The 21,192-nt window shown below is 36.7% G+C and overlaps 1 protein-coding gene across 1 annotated transcript in view; it reads right to left on the reverse strand.

Moving 5' to 3' along the window:
* The window catches only part of WDR72 (WD repeat domain 72), a 197,279-nt gene that overhangs the window by 69,404 nt on the left and 106,683 nt on the right, over positions 1-21,192 (reverse strand). The window contains exons 15-18 of the mRNA XM_081136486.1: positions 19,963-20,780; positions 16,625-16,716; positions 12,570-12,649; positions 6,604-6,799 (exon numbers count right to left, since the gene is read on the reverse strand). Of these exons, the coding sequence (XP_080992612.1) occupies positions 6,604-6,799; positions 12,570-12,649; positions 16,625-16,716; positions 19,963-20,780 (1,186 nt within the window). The remainder of the gene's footprint in view (positions 1-6,603; positions 6,800-12,569; positions 12,650-16,624; positions 16,717-19,962; positions 20,781-21,192) is intronic.

The raw sequence follows: 21,192 nt of genomic DNA on the forward strand, positions 1-21,192 counted from the left end.
TGAAATTTCTCCATCAATTTTACAAGGAGCTAAAAATAAAACAGGACATGTGTTAAACTCAAACGACAACAGTGGTTTTTGAAAGGTATACAATGTATTCTAGGTGCTAAGTAATTTATGTGCTTATCTATAAATTTGTCTACATCTAACATATGAATGCCTTGATATTTAAGTAAGATTGTCTAGGATATGATTCAAATTAATGCAAAAAAATAAAAAAAAATTTCATTCCCTGCTAACCCTTAACCCCTTCAACTAATACGTGTGCCAAATCTTTTTCATTTCTACCATCTACTATTTCCAGTTCCCAGTCATAAAACATTCTCTCTTTTAACCACTAAAACTTATAATTATCTAAATTTATATTCCAAATAAAAGCATTTAGTGTTAAGTACATCTTTAGTGGAATAGCTTATAGTGCCACACCAAAGCTTAGGAGAAATTAGGTATGTGATATTTGCTGTCTAACTTCTTCAAGACAATCTTTCCTCTGCTGTTATGCCAAATATCTCAGTTTCTGCTGCCTTGTAATCCCCAACCTGGGTAATACCTGTCTCTGTAACTCATACAGGAGGCGCTGGTAAATATTTGCTGAATTAGGAAATAGTGAAGGAGAATTATGGTTAATTGGGACGCAATGCTGGATAGTGACAAAGAATCTAGATGCTGAAACCAGACTACCTGGGTTTGACTCCTGGCTCTGTTGGTAGTAAGATTTTGTGCAAGTTACTTCACTTTTTAAAAAATCTATTTTCTCATCAATAAAATGGGTATAACAATATTACCTATCTCCACAGCATTGTTGCCTGGAGCAAATTATTTAAGTTAAATGAGGCCCTTAGAACATACTAAGCCATATAAGTGTAAGCTGTTATTATTGTCATCGCCATTATCTTTATCGTTTTTCTGGAAGCCTGAGGGTTAGGAAAGAAAGGTGCTGGCACAATGAGGTTGGCAGGATACAAGTGTGACTCAGAGAGGAAAGTCAAGACATGGATTCTTCTCGAATGTCCAAGGTCCTCATTCATGCATGTGCTAATCAGATGAGTCCTGGGAGGAAGAAGAGAGCATAGGTGGCTTTTCTTAGCAAATAGCTACTTTCTCCCTTTCCAACTGTTTGCTTGACTAAATCATACTCATATTTCAGGACTTCAATTAGACATCTTTTTCTTCTAAGAAGCCTCTTGACCCCAAAGTCTGAGCTTGGTGCCTCTTTGATGTGCTCCCGCCGCCTCTTCTGCGCTGTCTGACACTTTTATAGTTACCTTGATGCTAGTTTGGGTCTTCCACTGAAGATTTCCAATTAGTTCTCTTTGATATTCCAACTCGTGAATTAGTTGCAGAGAGGCAGAGATGAGTGATACAGAGGAGTGATGCATAAAGACTTTTTTTAAAGTTTTAGAGATAGCACAGTGTGCAATATGGACTATTAAGTTACCAACTTCACATAACCAAAAGCTTATCACATCTGCCTATTTAGCTCAGTCCACCCAGAGGCTGTGGTTGGGATACTTTCTTGCAGAAAATAAGAAGGAGGAGCTCTGAAGCATGCACCACCAGTGTACACTTTTGTTTACAAACAACATATATGCTATTAGTATAACAACATTATGTCCATTATAAATTATACACTGAAAGCAGAAATTTCAGAAGAATATCACACACACACACACACACACACACACATACACACATACCTCTCGATGTAGCTTAAGATAAGTTTAGCAGTGCCATTTACATCTTATTTGCTTAAGCTTGCCCTTTAGAATTGTCTTCAATCCATAGTTTCTTTGCAGGAAACTCTTGTCCATTTTCTGCGGGTTAGTTTAGTTAATACTAGAAGTCATATAAGCAGGGATACTTGCAACTGAACACAGCAGGGACAGGTGGGAGTGTGCAGTGGGTTTTCCACCCTTTCCTCAGCATACCTGGAATACCATGTGCAACACTGCACTGCCCAACATAGGAACCACGCAGAACACCAGGGTCAATCTTTATCAAATATTTTTAGTTTGAAATAATATAAGTATAGATTTTTCATCTCACTCTTCCATGCCCAATCCATCAGCAAATACTGTCAGCTGTACCTTCAAAATACCTTCAGAATCTGATCACTTTTCATCTCCTTCATCCAGGCCACCCTATTTGATCCAAGCTGCCATCTTCAAGATTAGCATAATGTCCTCCTAACTGGTCTCCCTGCTTCTGTCCTTGGCCCCTGAACCTCAGACAATGTGATTCCATTGAAATGTGTGCCATTTGTCTGCTCAAATGGCTTCCCATCTCAGAGAGAAAACCTAAGATCTCACTATGACAACCAAGGCCTTCTAACAACCCCCTCCTCCATTACTTTTCTGCTCCTTGCTCACTCGCATCACACAGATCTTTCCTAAATGACTTCTGTGGCCATAAAGAAGAACACATTGGCCTCCTCACTTAGCCTGAAGACCTCACAGAGGGTGGTGGAAGATGCATTTACTATAAATAAAGACAGTCAAGAAAGCGTTTCCCTGTGAAGTAGTCAACTATATTTCAAAGCCTTTTAACAACTAGACAGATTTTCTTCTGAGAAATTCAGCAGAGAGAGGAAGCCCGTCCCAAGCCAGTCCTGCTGTGGGCCCCCAGGACCACAAAACTTTTCTGTTGAGTCAATGTATATTTCCTTGATTTACTACAAATGCATGGTTTTATTTAAACCGAGAGCACATTTTCATTATTTAATTTTGCAGATAAGTCTTTGAAAGCGGAGCATCTAATAAAGATTATTTGCAATACCCATATTCGATGCATGATCTTCACAACCACAGTTTAATGTGAATTTAAATTCAGCCAATAATTCCAGGTGACAGCTTTATCTACAAAGCCTCCATTTCTATTTAAACCAATTTATTTAATGGAACAATTTAGAGCACTTGTTTAAACTGATCCAAATAACATATAAAAAAATAAAGGAAAATAACTTTCAAATGTATTTTAATAATAGAAAACACTCCTATTTTAATATCAATGAATCTTAGCCTCGGGTGTGAGTTTTAATTATACAATTTCTTATTCAAGAGATTTAAGGAAGATAGCAATGTAATCATTATAAAAATGTAAACTCAGATGAAATCCACCACTCTCCCATAAAATACCAATACACAAATATCAAAACCTCAAATAAAATACGTGCTGTGAAACATAAGAAATGAAAATACTGAAAATAAATAAGATACAAAATTATAAAGTTGAAACACATTATGCTTCAACTGTCATTTCACTACATTTCCACTGCTTTCTAGATGCATCTCATGTACAACTAGTTTTTAAAAATCTGGTGATTTTCTTTATTATGAGGGCTGAGATGGCAGCGATTGAACACTCTGCATTTTCTTTGGTAACAGAAAGTATGATTTATGAGTGAGGAATAAAAATCTAAGAAAACCACTCAATAAATTATTCAATTTTCAGATTGAGCTGATTTGGAGCAAATATCCTTCAAGCTGCCAGTACGGAAAATGCAGTTTACCGGAGAATAGTGTTTAAGAGAATACGTGTCCATATTTTTAGTAACTTTTTCACTGTTGACAAGGCATTTACCCTCTTTTAAGTCCCAGTTTACTTACTGAAAAAGTGGGATAGCCCGGCCAGGCGAGGCTCAGTGGTTGAGCGTCGACCTAGAATCCAGGAGATCGGGGTTCGATTCCCAGTCAGGGCACATGCCCGGGTTGAGGGCTCGATCAATGACTCTCTCATCATTGATGTTTCTATCTCTCTCTCCCTCTCCTTTCCTCTCTCTGAAATCAATAAAGATATATTAAAAAAAAAAAGTGGGATAATAATAGAAAGCGTGTTTCAAGGTGGCATTCAACATAGCTGATATGTGATGGACATTTTTTCAAGTATTATTTATTTAATATATATGAGGAAGATATATAATTAGTGTGTCAAATAAAAAAATTACAGGGGCAATTTCTCAGGAATCTCTCTTTCTCAGAGAGTAATTTTTTTTCATCTGTACTTTGAAACCTCATTTCCATGAACATGGACATTAAAAAAAACTGTAAAATTGTTTACAGAAGACTCAAATGTTGAAAACAGAGACTTCAAGTTCCTGTGAATTATTTAAGAATCAAAGGAAAATATGAGATAACATTTATAAAGTACCCAGCGTCATGCTGGAGTGTAGTAAGAGCACAATAATGATTGTTGTTATTTTTTCCTTACCTGTTATTGCTATATTACGGTTATGCTAATTAACCAAATACACTGTGCCCTGGCATAAAAGGAGTTTTTGAATACCTGTGCATAATAAGACCATCCAAATGGGTAACAAAGAGGATGCATCAAGTAACCAAGAAAGAATAAAAAAATTAAATTAAAAGTAAAAATAATTTTTTTAAAAAAGGGTGTGGAGGGGAGCTGACAGAGGACAAATGAGCAAGGACTTGATAAAATTCAATGACATAAGCCACTTATCATAAGAATATCTGGTAAAATAACATATGTTGCAATGACATTCTGGCTGAGTAGCTGCCTATAAAATCTGAGGAATAATCACAGCGGCGAGCAGTGCCACACCGTCTCCTTAACCTTTGGATCCAGACATTTGAAATAAATAAAAGCGCATTTTTACTTATTTATTTTTAAAATTCCATCAAGTATTGCAGTACATACTACTGTAAAAGAAAGTTCTAAAACTTTTCCTGTCATTTTTCTAAGTTTCCCTGAGTAGTTTTTTTTTAAAAAAGTAAGTCTTTTCCAGAAGGAAGAAGAGGCAATGTTACCATCCAATATAATATTACTTGGAAATTTTCCTCTTCAGTGCATGCTGTGTGTGTCTAATTGACTTGTAATTACAGTTAATATTTTCCTACAGGAAATATTCCCCCCCCCAAAATATATATACTCAGCATTTTGTGAGTATATTTCTTTTAAGTAAAATATTCTAAATTTCATCTACCAACATATTAAGTAACTGTAGTATTTCTGTGTTCCAATTCTTATCACAAACTAACCCTAAATTTTCTTTTAACGCTGGCAAAGGATCATTCAATTATAACTTAAAGACAGTTAATATCTAACATGAAATCTGGATATCTTTAGTCACAATAAGATTAAAATTCATAGTATTAGTTCTTATACCCAATAATTAACTGGGGACAGAGCAAGGCCTTGGTGAAATTCCAAATAATGGGTAACCCATGTGACAACAAAACTCATTAGAAGTTTCACTTTGATAGTCTGCCGTGAATTTCTCACCCAGAGAACAGGGCTTTGGGCCAATGGATAAGTTAGACTCGAGTTTGGGAACAAGGCACAGAAATGCCACTTAATGAGCATTAGCGCATGATGAATCACACTAGCTGTCTTTGGAGAGTTGGAAGAATTCTATTAATGACACCATAGGTGCCTCTCCGAATGAATCAAGAACTCAAATGTAGTCACTGAAAATTAATTTAAAAAGGAATTTTTATGCTTCTTGCTTGAAATGTATAATACAACTACAATTATGTGATATGATCAAAAAGGAGCTCCCTCAAGTTGGGGAATTCACCAGATAATTAAAGCTAATTTCTGGACAACCAACAAACAAATGACCTGAAATCACCATCGAGCGTTATCAAATTACTTATTGAATTTTCCATCCTCAATAACTGTCTTGGTATCAGGAAATATTGTATTTTGATTTTTGGCCTTCGATGAAGAAGCCTTTTTCTGCTATATGTCTTCTTTCAGTACATAGTGTTCTCTAGTCAGTGATCTTATAAAAACAGCAAGAAGAGGAAAGTATAATGCATTTTTAAGAATGGCATCTCTTCTAAGATTTTAACTATCGCAACATTTCTCTGAGTCCCAAATAAATAAAAAGAAAATTTCTTTTTGAGTACCTAACCATTTTTAACAACATGTAAATTTGTGACATATTTTCCTGACAAAAATATATACTTAATCATATTATAAATCAATTTATTCATCAAAAGCTTACAAGTAAATTTGAAAATCCAATTTGTATTTAATCTTTTTTTTAATGTTTTTTAAATTTCCTTTTTTGAAGTCACAGCTAATGGCCGAAAAATCGGTTAATGTTTTACAACAGAAATTTAGATTCACTTGCTAGTCATAAACCATAAACACTATCATTATAAAGTTACAGTGATAAAATGTGTTATAAAATCAAGTGGTCCAACTATAAACCAGTTTAATTTAGTTTGTATTACAACTCTCATTCCCAGAAAAGAAACAGTCTGGCACATGGCTACTATCAAGGTACCAAATGAAAGCAAACTTAGGACCCATTGTGATCAGGGTATCCCTATAATGTATATCTCATTAAGCTATTACTGTTAATCCTGCTTTCATTTTTAATCACTTAACTTCAAAATATTTTTAATAAATGATATAAATTGTTGTTTTAGAAAATATTTACTAGTTATAATAGAATTTAGAAGTTCTCTAAAAACCTGACAGTTATAAGAGAAAATTAATAGCAGAATAGGTCAGAAACAGGGCAGTTGGCTTGGTTTTTGCAGAAATGATATATTGTGAACTCATATTCTGAACAAGGTCTAAGTAGTAGAAAAAATTCTGATGAAAGACCATACCAATAAATTTTGCACTTACTTTGCAGAGACACATTGTCTGTAACACACTGTAATTCTAGCTCTTCAGTCCATTCCATCTTTGGCTGGATCTGCATCATCTGATAGTTACCATTCTCAGTCATGGACCCTGGTTGACTGTTGACCGTTGTCTTTCTCAAGGTCTTCAGGTGCTGTTGAACTTCTGCCAGGAGAACAGCTTGTATTGCTTCAGTTACCTGTTAAGTTTGTGTTTCCACATAAATTATATTTAGTATTATTACAAATGTTTGGGGTCTTGCAAAAAACCCAAAGCCTGGAATTCTGATTAGGAAGGTTTCACATAAATTGCAACGTTCCACTCCACTAGGATTAGCATCTGAAATAATTACAATGCAGATACTGAGAACTGGCACCCAAACCATCACACTGTTCTTTTGTAAATGCAAGAAATTATAGAAGAAAGTTGAAAGAAGTTTGAAATTCTTTCTCCTAAGATATTTTCATTTCTACCGGAGACTAAAAAACATTAATTTGAATATATCATAATGCTCTTTTTTTAAAAAAATATATCTTTATTGATTTCAGGGAGAGGAAAGGAGAGGGAGAGAGAGAGAGATAGAAACATCAGTGATGAGAGAGTCATTGATCGGCTGCCTCCTGCACGCCCCCGACTGGGGATTGAGCCCGCAACCCGGGCATGTGCCCTGACCGGGAATCGAACCCCAATCGCCTGGATCCTAGGTCAACGCTCAACCACTGAGCCACGTCCGGCCGGGCTCATAATGCTCTTAGAGACAAGTTTAGCTCCTAAAATAATGTTTAGCTGTAAAGCACTATTTAGCTAAAAACACTTGATTTAAACTAGGTTTAATTAAGAAGGTTAAAGACAAGATTTTAATAATAAATCTCACTAAACTGTGTGTGTGTGTACGTGGCCTTATATAGCTCAAAATACTGCAAGGCACAACTTCCAATTATTGTACATACCCACTCAAGGACCTGTGGTTGAATAGAGAGGAAGGGGGACTGCTTGTCACAGAGCATCTAATCCACTATCTTCATTTTTAAAATAAAAACCTGGGACATGACATCCCAAGTTCCACACAGACTTGGTGGACTGGCCTTTGGAGCCTTTCTGTGGCTTCTATGTCCTTTCTGTATATCTCATCCCAAGTTTTATATGCTTATCCCTGAGTAAAAAAGCCAGTGTACCTTAGCCTCTTTCTAGGAAGAAATGAAATAAAGTCCAAGAGTTATGTTAAGTTCAAGGAAAGCCAAGTGCTGAATCAGTGAGAAAAAATGAAGGGCTCTGCTGATTTAGGTGAACTTGGGGCATCTTCTCTGGCTGACAGTTAAACCTTTCATATAGCTACCCCCCAATGCCTGCTCCCTTTCCTCTCCAAAGCCTGCCTCCCAATGACGTGTTCCACAATTGCCATTGTCCCCTCTGCATCATCCCCAGCCTACCCATACAATGCCTAGGGTGTGGGCTCTGGGACAACACTGAGACTGGTGACGGAGAGAGGCTGATGACAAAAACAGAACACGGATTCATCTAAATATTTATTTAGTCTCTTCTATGTGGCATGGCAGCAAATGAGACTTCAGGCTCCAGGGGCACTCAGGGAGCTGTTGCTGATGGTAGATACTTACTAAGCCACAGGGGCAGAAGGAGCCTGGCCCTTGACCTTCAATATGGGAAGCTTCCCAAAAGTCTCAGAGAGGCTTCCTGATCACTGATCAATCCTCTCTTTTCATCCACTCAAACACTTACACTCAAATGCTTGGTTAGGTTGTGCAAAAAAGGATAACGGATGAAGTGATTTACTGTTGCTACGTCTACTAACGCTGGTACCTACAGGGACATGATGCGTATCACATGGTGGGATTCTCAACGGTGTGTCAGTTATTGCACACCATGAACCTAACACACAGTTCCCCATATCATGGTACTGGTTAATCATGCCTATTAATATCTACCGTGTTATAATATGTGATATTATATTAACTATATGAAATAATGTTTACTAACATATACTCTATATCACACTATAGGTGAACCATGCTTATTTATGTATATCAAACGATGGAACGAACTATATTAATTATTCATGAACAATTTCACATCACCGAATTTCATTTTAATTTTGTCACACATTTTATTTGACAGCACTAGTTATAAGATGCGGATGATGTGGTAAAAAAAGCTCTAAATTGGAAATGAGAAAGCTCGAGTTTCTGATCCAACTATGACAGTAACTACAAATGCAACCTTTGACAAGTTCAGGGACTACTCTGGGACTTCATGTCCTCACTTATAAAGCAAAGTCTATGATACAGAGAGAGGCTAGAATGGGAGCTTCCAATTGCAGAATCCCATGTGGAACTTCCCTCTGTCCATAACTATAATTCAGAAGGCTACTGGAGGATATCCTCGGACCATGGTACGTCCGGATTACGGTCTATCCCTCCAAGTAGGCGGTGTGGCCATACGCCCGTGGGAGCATGGCTGCCCTCTCACTGGGGTCATTATCTCTGAGGAGCAGCCAAAGCTGTGCTGTGGAATATCCTCTGTCCCACTGGATATAACAGTCTATCTAACAACTTGGGTCAGTATTCCTTCTTGGAAATATACAGGGATTTATGTAATTTCATCTAACATTTTTAATTATTGGATTTATATATCATGACCACCTTTTTCAACTGTTGAATTTTGATTTTTTTGACATATTTGTCACTATAAATAAAGAATAATTAATAATAGTATCATTGAAAAACAAGAGGAAGTAAAAATAACAGAATAAAACATATTAACCATAATTGAGTAGGATACCCAGAGCCGCAAAATTTAAAAGTGAATACTGAATGGCACACATTCAGATGGAAACAAACTCAAAATACACACTTTATGCTCAGCGTGAAATCAATAAAGCATGGTTCCAATTCACAGAAGTGATACAGCTTATAAGCAGGTAATAACGTTATCACAGTATCTGGTATACAGTGGGCACTAAATAAATACTAATGGAATTGAAATAGATTCTGTACACTTTAAAAATATAAGCTGTGGAAAGTAGAATCTATTGATAATTTCTAACTATCAACACTTGAGTTTCTCTAGTATATAAATATAGTAGACAAATTTTGTAGATGGTAGGGATAAAATTTACCTCAACAAGATATAAAATGTATACAGCATTTTATTAAATGTATTAAACTTTGTGATTTTAATAGTGAGCCACAATGGAAAGCACTAAGACTATAAGCTGTCTTCCAAATGCAAGTTCCTCTGAAAATAGATATGCAAAGTATTACACTCTATGAGGGGCTGTGCAGTGATTTAAAATAAGGTTTACAAATCCATTAGCTGGAAAGAGACAGCCACAAATCTGGGACATATACTTATTACTAGAAGTATTACAGTGCCATAGGCAAGCTAAACATTTTAATGGTTTTTTACTAACACCTTGAAACAGCAAAGTGAAATAGCACAGAGTGTTATGAAGACTCATAAGAGCCCCCGAGGCCTGCTTGTAGTTGCAATGTCCAGATTTTCTGGTATAAAGGCATTTTCTCGGCACTCGGCTCATGCTGGCCTTTCATGTCTTTGCAGCATCTTCTGAAAAAGCAACACCTCTTTCTGCCTCAGAGGCATGGATGTCATAGTTCACCCCCTGGAGTTAGATTAGAAAATCCCAAGAACTTTAGAGCAGCTTCAGAAACATGCAAATTAGCAAGCCCAAAACCTTGCTGTTGCTTTTCCAGCATTTATTTCTATGTTGGGTATGTTTTTCTTGTGAGAAGCAAAAGAGAAAATCTCCAGACAAACTCATTCACCTGAAAAATATACTTCTTTTTAATCGCCCCTTAAAGGTACCCCCCACTCAACTTCTGAAGCAGGACTTTGCTCTGTTTTACAAAAGCATTTCATTCCCACCTAGTGCTCCTAAAATACATTGAAAAGTAGAGTCAAGTTAACACAATTCGACTAACTGCTTAAATGAACAGTTTTATTAGTAATTTGAGGACTGGTTAATGAAGCATTTAAATGGATACATGTAAAAGTCTCTTTTTTTTCCTGAAGGGCCGAGAATTCTCACTCCCACTTTATACATGAGGAAAATAAATAGTCAAGTTAAACCTATCTTCCAGAGTTACTCATCAGGTTAGTGGCAGAGATGAGAGGAAAACTGTGAAGCTTGGACGTCCTATAGTGTAAGTCATAAATGCTCCGGTAATATTTTTACCTGCTCCCAGCATTTTGCACAAGGTCATAGTATCATACAACCTTAAAATCCATTAGTCCAAACATGTCCAAACCACATTAAAACTTATCTGAAGGTCAAATGAACAACTACAAAAGATCTTTAGTTAGAGCAATTCGAGATAAATGTTCTGTTGAATTCTTTTTCCTAAGGATTTCCCCCCCATTATGGAATTCTTTGACTACTAGGAAAAAAAATTGCACCTTTAATAGATAGACTCTTTTAGGGTGATTGCTAATATGCTGGTAAAGTCAAAGCGTACTAATGTGCATTTGATTATCACAGAGGCTTTTTGCATAGCTATTCATTCATTCAGTAAATATTTATTGACTGGCTACTGTCACTACTGCTTTTCTGGGCACTAGTCAAAGAGGGTGAATGAGACCAAGTCCCTGCTCTCAGCAAGCTCCTATAACAGTGAGGAGCCAGAAGGCAAGCAAGCAACAAAAAAAGGTATAATTCCCTTTAAAAACAAGCACAAAAAATAAAATAAAATAGGGTAATGTGATTGTGACTAGAGGCATGGGGCGGGGAGGTGGAGGTGGCATTGTTAGATGGAGTGACCAGGGAAGACCTCTCTAAGGAGCAGGCTTTTGAGCAAGTGATGAATGGAAAAATAAAAATTGCAGCTCAAGAGAACAGTAAGGTCCTGAGGTGGAAATGAGTTCTGTGTGTTCCGGAAATATAAAAGGGTCAACGTGGCCAGCAAGAATAGGAGGGAGACTGATGAGCAAAGAGGTTAGGCTAGGGGCACAGCACATGGAAACTTGTAGGCCGTGGTAAAAAGTTTCAATAACCATTCTAATTGTGTTTATTTGGTTTTATAGTGTCAACCCCCACAGTTCCTTCTGAGTTAATTTTCTTTGTTTCCTTGTAACCCAAAATAACCATTTTAAAAAAATGTTTATATGTTTTTATTGATTTCAGAGAGAGGAAGGGAGAGGGAGAGAGAGAGAAACATCAATGATGAGAGTCATTGATCGGCTGCCTCCTGCAGCCCTCTGCTGGGGATCGAGCCCACAATCTGGGCATGTGCCCTGACTGGAATTGAACCGGGAACTCCTGGATCATAGGTCAATGCTCAACCACTGAACCATGCCAGCTGGTCCCAAAAATAACCATTTTTTAAATTGGAGTTATTGCTATTCTCACCTTGCAAATTAGATAGTCATTTAGCTCATGAAAAAGAATAAAGTTCCAATAGTATTCATCTAATAAATGCACAGATATTTTTTGTACAATGTACAAAGCTACCCACTTAGCTTTTAGGACCTAAAAAGAGCCTGAAAAGGGAAAGGACTTAAATTGGGCATTGAAACCAGCTCTCTAAATCAGCTCACAGATGGAAGTACTCTCAGGATAGAAAAAGGATTTCTAATTACACTTACCAAATTCCTAAGCCCAGGGACCTTGACATCATGGCACATTTTGAAATAAAATAATAGACAATTCTACCATAAACCAAAACCTCAAAGAGTAATAAGTTACCGATAACATGACCATCCCTTCCTCAGCTCCCTCCATTCATACTCCCTAACTTGGTACACCCTTGCATATGTTATTTTCCACTTTTCCCTTCAAAATTAGTCTCTCCATTAGCCCCACTGAATGAAACGTTCAGGGAGGGCATTGTGTGAGGACCAGAGTACCTCCTTCCTTGTACTTTCAAGTAAAGGAGAGAATGAATGAACCACAGCAGCAAGAAACGCTTCCATAATCAGGAACCCAAGCTGGGTCATACCTGCACAGACTGGTCTCTCCAACAGGCAATTAGCTTCAAAAGTGAAACGTCAGCTTCAGGTATGTGGGGTTCATTCTTACCTAGAAATATACAGAACACATTTATGTCTTGAAAGTATTAAAATGGATGCAACCCAATGGTCTTTGACTCCAGCAGCACATTCGAACCACCTGGGGAGATTTTTTTCACAAACACCAGTGCCCAGGGCCAGTCTTCCAGATACTCTCATTTAATAGGTCTCAGGGTAAGGGTGGGTCAGGCATTAATACTTTGCAAAAGTAGCTCAGATGATTTTCATATACAGTGAGAGCTGAGAACCATAAATTTATATGTATTACTAATAATTATACTAATACATATTCACATTAAATCAAGTTCATCTCTATACCTTAAATTCATCTTTGTACCTTTTTGCCAACAAAAGGCAATGACTAATATTCCCACCCGAACAGATCACCGAATTTTATAATTCCTTCTTCATACGAATAGTTCCTGAAATTGTACATTGCATCTATCACACAGAAATCATATAAAAGACTTCCTTTGATGTGTCCTTACCCAGCTATGCTACTCTGAACAATAGATACAGCACTTCTGTTTTAATTTGCCTCATTTTGTTATGTATTGTTTCTTTTAAGTCTGCCTTCTTGAGTCTCTTTTCTATCCATTTGCCTTAATGTTGAGTGTGAAATTTTAAGAGTGAGCTAGGGCTTAGTTTATTTAAATTGATCTATAGAGTGTCCAACTCAAAAAAGCACTTAATAAGTATCTTTTCATTAATTGAAAATGTACATATTATCATCCAAGTGAAAAATCAATGAATTAAGGCTTTCTGATAGGTAAAGTATATTATATGGATACCAGATCCCGAATGAGATAGAAACAATGAGGGGCTTGTGCTGGAGAGAAAAATGACTATAACTGTCTATTCAAATTAATGTATTAATATATGTCTGAAATTCTGCTATCAACTCTTAAAATTAGTACTAGCCCAATATGTATTTCATTAAATCACCATTTTAAGTATTAATAGATATGTCTGTGTGTGTGTGTGTGTTACATTAATGGTCAAGGGAAATGTGTTAGAAGGTATTAGATATAATGCAAATTGAGATCATGAAAGAAATATAAATAAGAAACTTATAACTCATTAATACCATTATTTTTTCCTGAAGGAACATATAATGTGAATTTGAAATGGCCAAGATCAGTGCAGGAAACATGCAAGTACGACAGAGCACTATCATTTTGAAGTCATATTTTCCATTTCTCCATGGGGACAACAGGTAAGAGAAAAATTTTTGTGATCTCTGTCCTTTTTTCCTCTCTCCTTTTGTTGACCTTGTGACTCTACCATCAAAGTGAAGTATTTGTCTCAACTGTAACTTCTTACTGGCATTGTGGGTGGGGTACTTCACAGGGCACTTTAATGTGATGTTAAATTGTAATATGAGGTAGAAATGAGAGCCAGCTTTTCTTGGAAATGTCAGGGAGTTAAAGAATTGCAACTTCAGGGGGAAAGATAAAAAGAAAACATCCCAGGTTTACCAATATTACCTAGTCACCATTGCTGATAGAAGTGGGTATTGGTTCCTGTCAACCCTTTAGAATGAGTGCCACAGTATTACTTTATTCTTCAGGCGTTGATTATAGAATTAATAGCACAAAGTAAATCCCTTCTTTCCCTTTACTTCTCATCTTTCAATTATTAAAACACAAGACCAGATTTCCTTATTACCTAACTGGATTTTAAATGCTATAAATAATAATCAGAGATAGCACTAGTTGCTCAGGCTGCTTTGGTGGCTGCAGCCACAGGAAAATCTGGGGCCTCTGTGGCTCTGGTTCAAAACCACCTATATTAGGCCTTAAATTCTAATCCATTTTCTAGTGTTATAAAAAATTAAAATGAGGATAATATCCTAACAAGGACTACTACCTAAGGAAAAGGCAGGTGAGCCAGAATGGGGCGATATAGGGAGAACATTACTTATAATCACAGAGGTGAGAAGTGGCCTGACATAATGGAAGGAGCAAGGGATTTGGAATCAGACAGAGTTGGACTGGAGTTGTGGCCCCTCTGCTTATGACTATGAGTAACTTCTCTGACCCACAGTTTTTCTAAGGGTCAAACAGAGATACTTCCTCCTACCAGGTAGGGTCTTTTATATATTAATTGAGATAATATATGCAAAATTATTAGCATAATTCTTTGAACATACCAGCCACTCAGTAAATGGACGCTATTAATAAAATCACACCTAAAAATACCCCAAATATTCTTTTCAATAGCCCTGCAAGGGCCCCTATGTGCTGCTGTTCAGGTCATTCCAATGTAGCAATAATATACTACAGGACTTGGGAGGCAACAAGCACATCGAGTCTGTAATACTATTCCCACCTTACAAATGTAGTACATATAGCTTTTGAAGAAGTAAAAGCCATGTCCAGAGTGACAGAAATAGTAAGTGATGGAACTGGATCTTGAACCTTATAGCTGTCTCCAAAACCGCTGTTCTTTTTACTATTCATCCATTAATCCAAAAATATTTGCTTAATTCTTTGCAGGCATTGTTCTAGGAACTGGGAACACAGCAGTACATTAAACTGTCATAAAAAGAGAAAAACCTATGGAACTTACATTTACTAGCAGGTGGTAGATGAAAAATAAAATAAAAAAGATATACAGTATGTCAGATAGTGAAAAGGATTATGGAAAACAGTGAAACAGGGAAAGGGGTATGGGAGAAGGGAGGGCACCTTCATTGATGAAATGGCATTTGAGCAAGAACTGAAGGGCGTGTGGTAGAGGGGAGGGCAGCAGGGCTGACTTCTGTGGAATTTAGGAAAAAAGAATTCCAGGCAGAGGAAACGGCCCTAAGACCTGCCCGTCATGTTTGGGTCAGAGTAAAAAGGCCAGTGTAGTGTAGCTGGCCTGTGGGAAGCAGGAAACGAGCAGAGGGAGGTGAAGCCAGGCAGGAGTGTGCGCAGTGATGCAGGTAGAAGGCCAGCTTCTATAGGGCCTTGTGAGCTCTCCTAAGCACAGTGGCTTTTATTCAGTGACACAGAAGCATAAGGTTCTGACTTTGTTTCTTTCTTTTTAAAATGTTTTTATTGATTTTTAGAGGGAGAGAGAAAGGGAGAAAGAAGGACAGAGAGAAAGAAACATCACACCCTGACCAGGAACTGAATGGGTGGCCTCTTGGTTCAAGGGTCTACACTCAACCACTTAGCCACATGGGCCGGGCCTGACTTTGTTTCTAAGGAATCACTCCGGTTGCCTGGTTGGGAATAGAGTGTAGGAACCAAAAATAGGAGCAGAGGGATGGTTAGGAGGCTTCTGTGGTCATCAAGGCAAGAGGAAATTAAGGGTCATGAAGGGTTGTTATGTAGTGGAGAGAAGCAAAATCTGGGATATATTCTCATGGTAGAAGCAACATGAACACTAAAAGGTTAGATCTGGGGTATGAGAGAAAGGGAAAAATCAAAATGGAATCAAAGTTTTTGGCCTTAACAGCTGGAAGGATAGAATTGCCACTTACTGAGATGTCAAAGATTTGAAGAAGCAGGTTTGGGAGTGAATTAGCCTTTTGACATCAAAAGAAAATCTAAACACCGAGGTTGTCACTCAGAAGATTTCAAGGATCATTATATGACTTCCAAAATAGCTCTAAAATTCTCGAATGTAATAATCATTTATTAAAGATACTGATGCAATAAACTTCCCCATAAATCGCATAAGACCTTAATTTAATATACAAATATTTCAGACTTTCCGAAAGTTTCAAACTACCAGGCATTTCAAAGCTCATTTGATAAAGCCATCACATTGCATGCCTTATAAGATGTTACTTATTTTAATAAAAATTTTCATACATATTTTAATATTGGCAGAATACAAAAATATAACCATGTGAAATACAGACTAAGTCAAACAATAAATAGGCAAATTGCTCATTCTAAACTGCAGAGTGCTATCCAGTTATAGAAATGCTAGTTATTTTATGTCATAGAGGTGAAAAACAAAAAGCACACTATATCTGTAACTTCTTTACCATTTCGTAAGTAACTGTAGAAGCTTGAAATATGCAAAATATCATTCCCAGGACTTTTGACTTTGTTATGCACAGACTCCATTTTGAAAGAGCTGTTGAAAAAAAGATTTAAAGGATATTATTGAAAATGTGTGAAAAATAATTTGAAAAATAAAGATATGAATGCATGACCAATTTAACAAATTTGGGAAATGAACACAGATTATTTTTAGCAATGTCTTCGCATTAATATCTTTCATGAAGCCTGTTCCCCCACATTGCTCCTACCTAAAACCTTAATTCTGTGGAATTGTGAATCTTAGTTGACCAGCATTGTTTTGTGATCCACTTTTTTTTTAAGTTTATCTTTATTGTTGGAAATATTACAGATGCCCCCTTTTTACCCCCATTGACCCCCTCCACCCCACCTCCATCTAGCTCCCAGGCCTTCCCCACACCAATGTCTGTGCCCACGGGTTATGCTTATAAACATGTAAGTTCTTTGATTAATCTCTCCCCACCCACTCCTCCCTCCTCACCTTCCCTCTGAGATCCGGGGTCTTGCTACCTTAGGTTATGCAATTTGTGGCTAATGCAAAAAGAAGTATTTTTTGGATCCTAATATGAGAGTTACCAAAGAATTCTCCTCAGGTACCATCAGGACCTGATGAAAGAAGGTTTTACTCTTATCCAGCGACTCAGCAGAAACTTTCAGTTATTGCCCAAGGATGTTCTTAGAGGCAGATCGCTGCTTCCTTTAAATTCAGTTACATCATGCCCCCCGATTGTTAAGCAGGTAAGAGTTTCTCAACCTGCACAACCACAGTGAAATGTTACTGAAATGGTCAAATTTGTTGGGAGGATTTGGTGAAACCAATCTAATACATATTATTTTGATTTCCTGAAAAAGTATATTTAGTCTCTAACAGCATATCATATCTGAAGTGACCGATTTAGGGATGCAGTTTCTAATTCTGACACCTCCATTCAATAATTTGTTTTAATTAAAAATTCTATAAAGAATTTACTAATGTGTACTAACTTTTTTTTTTTTTAAATCCTCAACCCAATATATATATATATTTAAATTGGTTTTAGAGAGAGATTGATGTGAGGGAAACATCATCTGCCACCCCGACCGGGGATCGAACCCACCTTTTGGTGTACAGGACAACTCTCCAGCCAACTGAGCCACCCCGCCAGGGCTGGCTAATGACTCTAAGGCCATTTAAGGGAAGGCATGGTGAAAGTCTGCCATCTCCCCTACAGGGCTCAAGACACATCCCGTACTCCGTTACTTGGGAATCAGAAACAAACTCAGAATGATAACTAAGTCCCTCACCTTCTCTGTGGGACCACAATTAGGCAAACAAATGCAATTTGTTAGCAGCCCAAGTTTTTAAGAATTTGAAGAAATTTTAATGATCACCTATCCCACCTACCTCATTTTGTAAATGAGGAAAGCAAGGCCCAGAGGGTTAAGTGACTAGTCCAAAGCCACAGGGCTAGTTAAAAACAAAATCAGGCTTCATTCCTGAGTTGTCAGGCTCGAGGCTGAATGCATTTTTAAAGCCATACTTTAGGCGCTATGTCATTTTTTTAGTAATAGAAAAAACTTAAAAGCAGCCTATCTGAAATTTTTTAAAAAATTAAAATAGATAGAAGAAAATAGAGGACAACAAAGTACTAAAATTTACCAGTCTGTTTTCTCATTACTAGGGCCATGAACAGAAAACGGAAAACCCAGTAGCACAGAAGCATTATAATGGAAGGAAACATAATACTGAATCCTACGTAACCTATAGGGACTTGCTTTTCTACCAGACTGTAGTGCCACTGAGGGCGGGAACTCTGTCCATTATACAGGCCTGCACAGGTACGTGTTAAATTGAGCTCTTACCAAAGAACAGAAATGTCGAGGACCATTTTCCACCATGTATTGGGTCATTCAAACAGTATCTCTTCTATAAAAGCTTTCTAGATGGTTTCATGTCTCATTAATTATTCTCTTTACATAGACTGCCTAAAATACTTACCTGAGCTATAGATGTTTTTTCTAGTTTCTTTACCTTACACATCAATGTTTTTTATGTATTTCATGTGTACTATTGTTTTTATATAAAAGAACTCATATCCAGATGAGAAATTTATTTATATTTCCCCTGTATGCTAGTGCTAAGAACAGCTTCAGTAAGATGGTGAGTTGAATGAAATCTCATATCAGGCTATGAAAAACTACATTGAATTTTAGCAGAGGGAGAGGGTAAACACTCAGGGACAAGGTTAGTGACTAGTCAAGACTAGTTAGTGTTTAGCCTTGAATCAGACTCTAAGAAGCTGAATTAATCTTGGGATTGGTATCTTCTCTCCATAAGCCTATATCATCACCTATACAAGGAGCAAAATAATAGTGCCTATAACCCAGCTTTGCTGTGCATATTAAATGAAATCATGTATGTAAAGGGCTTACATGGTAACCAGCAGCTATTAAACACTCAAAAAACAATAGTTATTTTAACTAAACTGTACTTTCTATAAATTAATTACTGATGACTTTTCTATTTTAATATGCCAAAGTATGTATTAAATGGTGGGATTTGAGGTATAAAATTTCCAAGCTTTTCTTTTCCTTATGATACATAAAATATACCATTATAGGCATTTACTTAAATATTCTTTGTTCATACTTAATTTACAGCAACTGCAATGGATTGCAAGGTGTGTATGTATGTATGTGTGTATCTATCTGTCTATCATGTATCTATCTATCATCTATCTATCATCTATCTATCTATCTATCTATCATCTATCTATCTATCATCTACTATCATCTATCATCTATCAATCTATCTATCATCTATCTATCTATCTATCTATCTATCATCTATCTATCATCTATCTATCATCTATCTATCTATCTATCTATCTATCTATCTATCTATCTATCTATCTATCTATCTATCATCTATATCTATCTATCATCTACCTACCTATCTATCTCATCTATCATCTATCATCTATCATCCATCATCATCTATCTATCATCTAAGTAATCTATCAAATCACTCAGCACCCAGCACTCTGATTTTCCTGGCACATATTATGAGAATGATGGATATTTGTTGAATGAATAAATTTTAAAACATAAATTTACTGCTCAAATTATCCTCCAATCCCAAAACTTAGAAGAAAGATTTTATAGAATGTGTTTGGAGCTAAAGAATTTGCTGCATATTTAGTCTTCATGTGAATGAAGAGAGGAAGAAGAGGGGAGAGAAGAGAGAGTTGAATACAGCAAATAATGATGATTTTTTTAATGTCCCAAATAAGCAGAGTCAAAATCTCTAGGCACGCCTTACCTGTCAATTCCATATGCCACTTCTACAGGCATGTTAACTAATTTGTTAACTAAAAATAGTCTTCTCAATAAATAAACTATAGTGCTTGACTCATGCAAAGAATCAGAATTATTTTCCAGTCCTCTTGGCATCCCAGACTGATGCGGAAGAGTGGATGTGTATTTATTTGACAAGTCCAAAACCTTTCTGGAAAATAAATTCACTTTTGAGTAGTCTTTTTTCATTTCAGCATTGCACAAATCCCAACCTGGAAGCATCAATGAGAAGTGATCTTCATTTGAAGCAAGTCCTAAAAAAACAGGACCCTGAAGCTTCAAAATATTGAGATGCTTAATGCAGAGATTATCTAATTCTTTATCCACTCCCCATGGCAAAAGGCAAGACAGGAGCAATTTGGCTGTATCTATGATGAGGTTGGCATCAAATTTTCTTGATGGCTTAGGGTGTGTCTTTTTGGAGCTCTTCATTTTCTTCTGCCTTTTAATGCTGTCATTTTCTTCTAAAACTGCGATGGAAGTATCTCCTGGGGCTGGGGCTTCACTAACAGGCTTGGCTTGTGCCTCTGCTGAGAGAGGACCACAGGCAGTTTTATTTCTTTTCAGCGTCAATGTTTTCTTCTCAACTGTACTTTTGGCTCTTCTCAGGATCTCACTGCCATAGAATGAATTGGAAGGGTCACTGTCACAGACTGGAGTCGACAGCAGGAGTTCAACAAGGTTTTCCAAGTCAAATAGAAGGATATGAAAGCCAATGTTACTCCATTTCGTCTTCACAGGCAAGACATTAAAAGGACCTGAGAAAGACTTGGCATCAGCAACCTAAAGGAGATAAAACAAAAACAAACAAAAGAACCCTTTATGTGTCAAAGTCCTTATTTTTAAGTGATTTTATGAAAGATCCCATGATATTAAAATGGTATAAACAGAAAGTATTAAGTTGCAACTAAAGGCAAGTCATTTCAGTTTTTTTGTGTAATGGTAAAAATTTCCCGCTAAACTGAACATTCTATATTCTAATATATTTAAATCTTTTTCTTTTTCCTTTCTAAAACTTTTTTTTTTTCTTCTAAAAGATATAAATGAGAACCTATGGAATAATATGGTATCAGATTGATATTCTTTCATGTACACTTTCACTTCTTCTGTCAACAGAGTCATGAAGACAAACAGGGGAAACTAGAAATTTGAAATTTAAGGAAAACAGAACACTTGCAAGAACTTAGAAAGTCTT

This window comes from Miniopterus schreibersii (genome assembly GCF_964146895.1).
Source record: "Miniopterus schreibersii genome assembly, chromosome: 1".
NCBI lineage: Eukaryota > Metazoa > Chordata > Mammalia > Chiroptera > Miniopteridae > Miniopterus > Miniopterus schreibersii.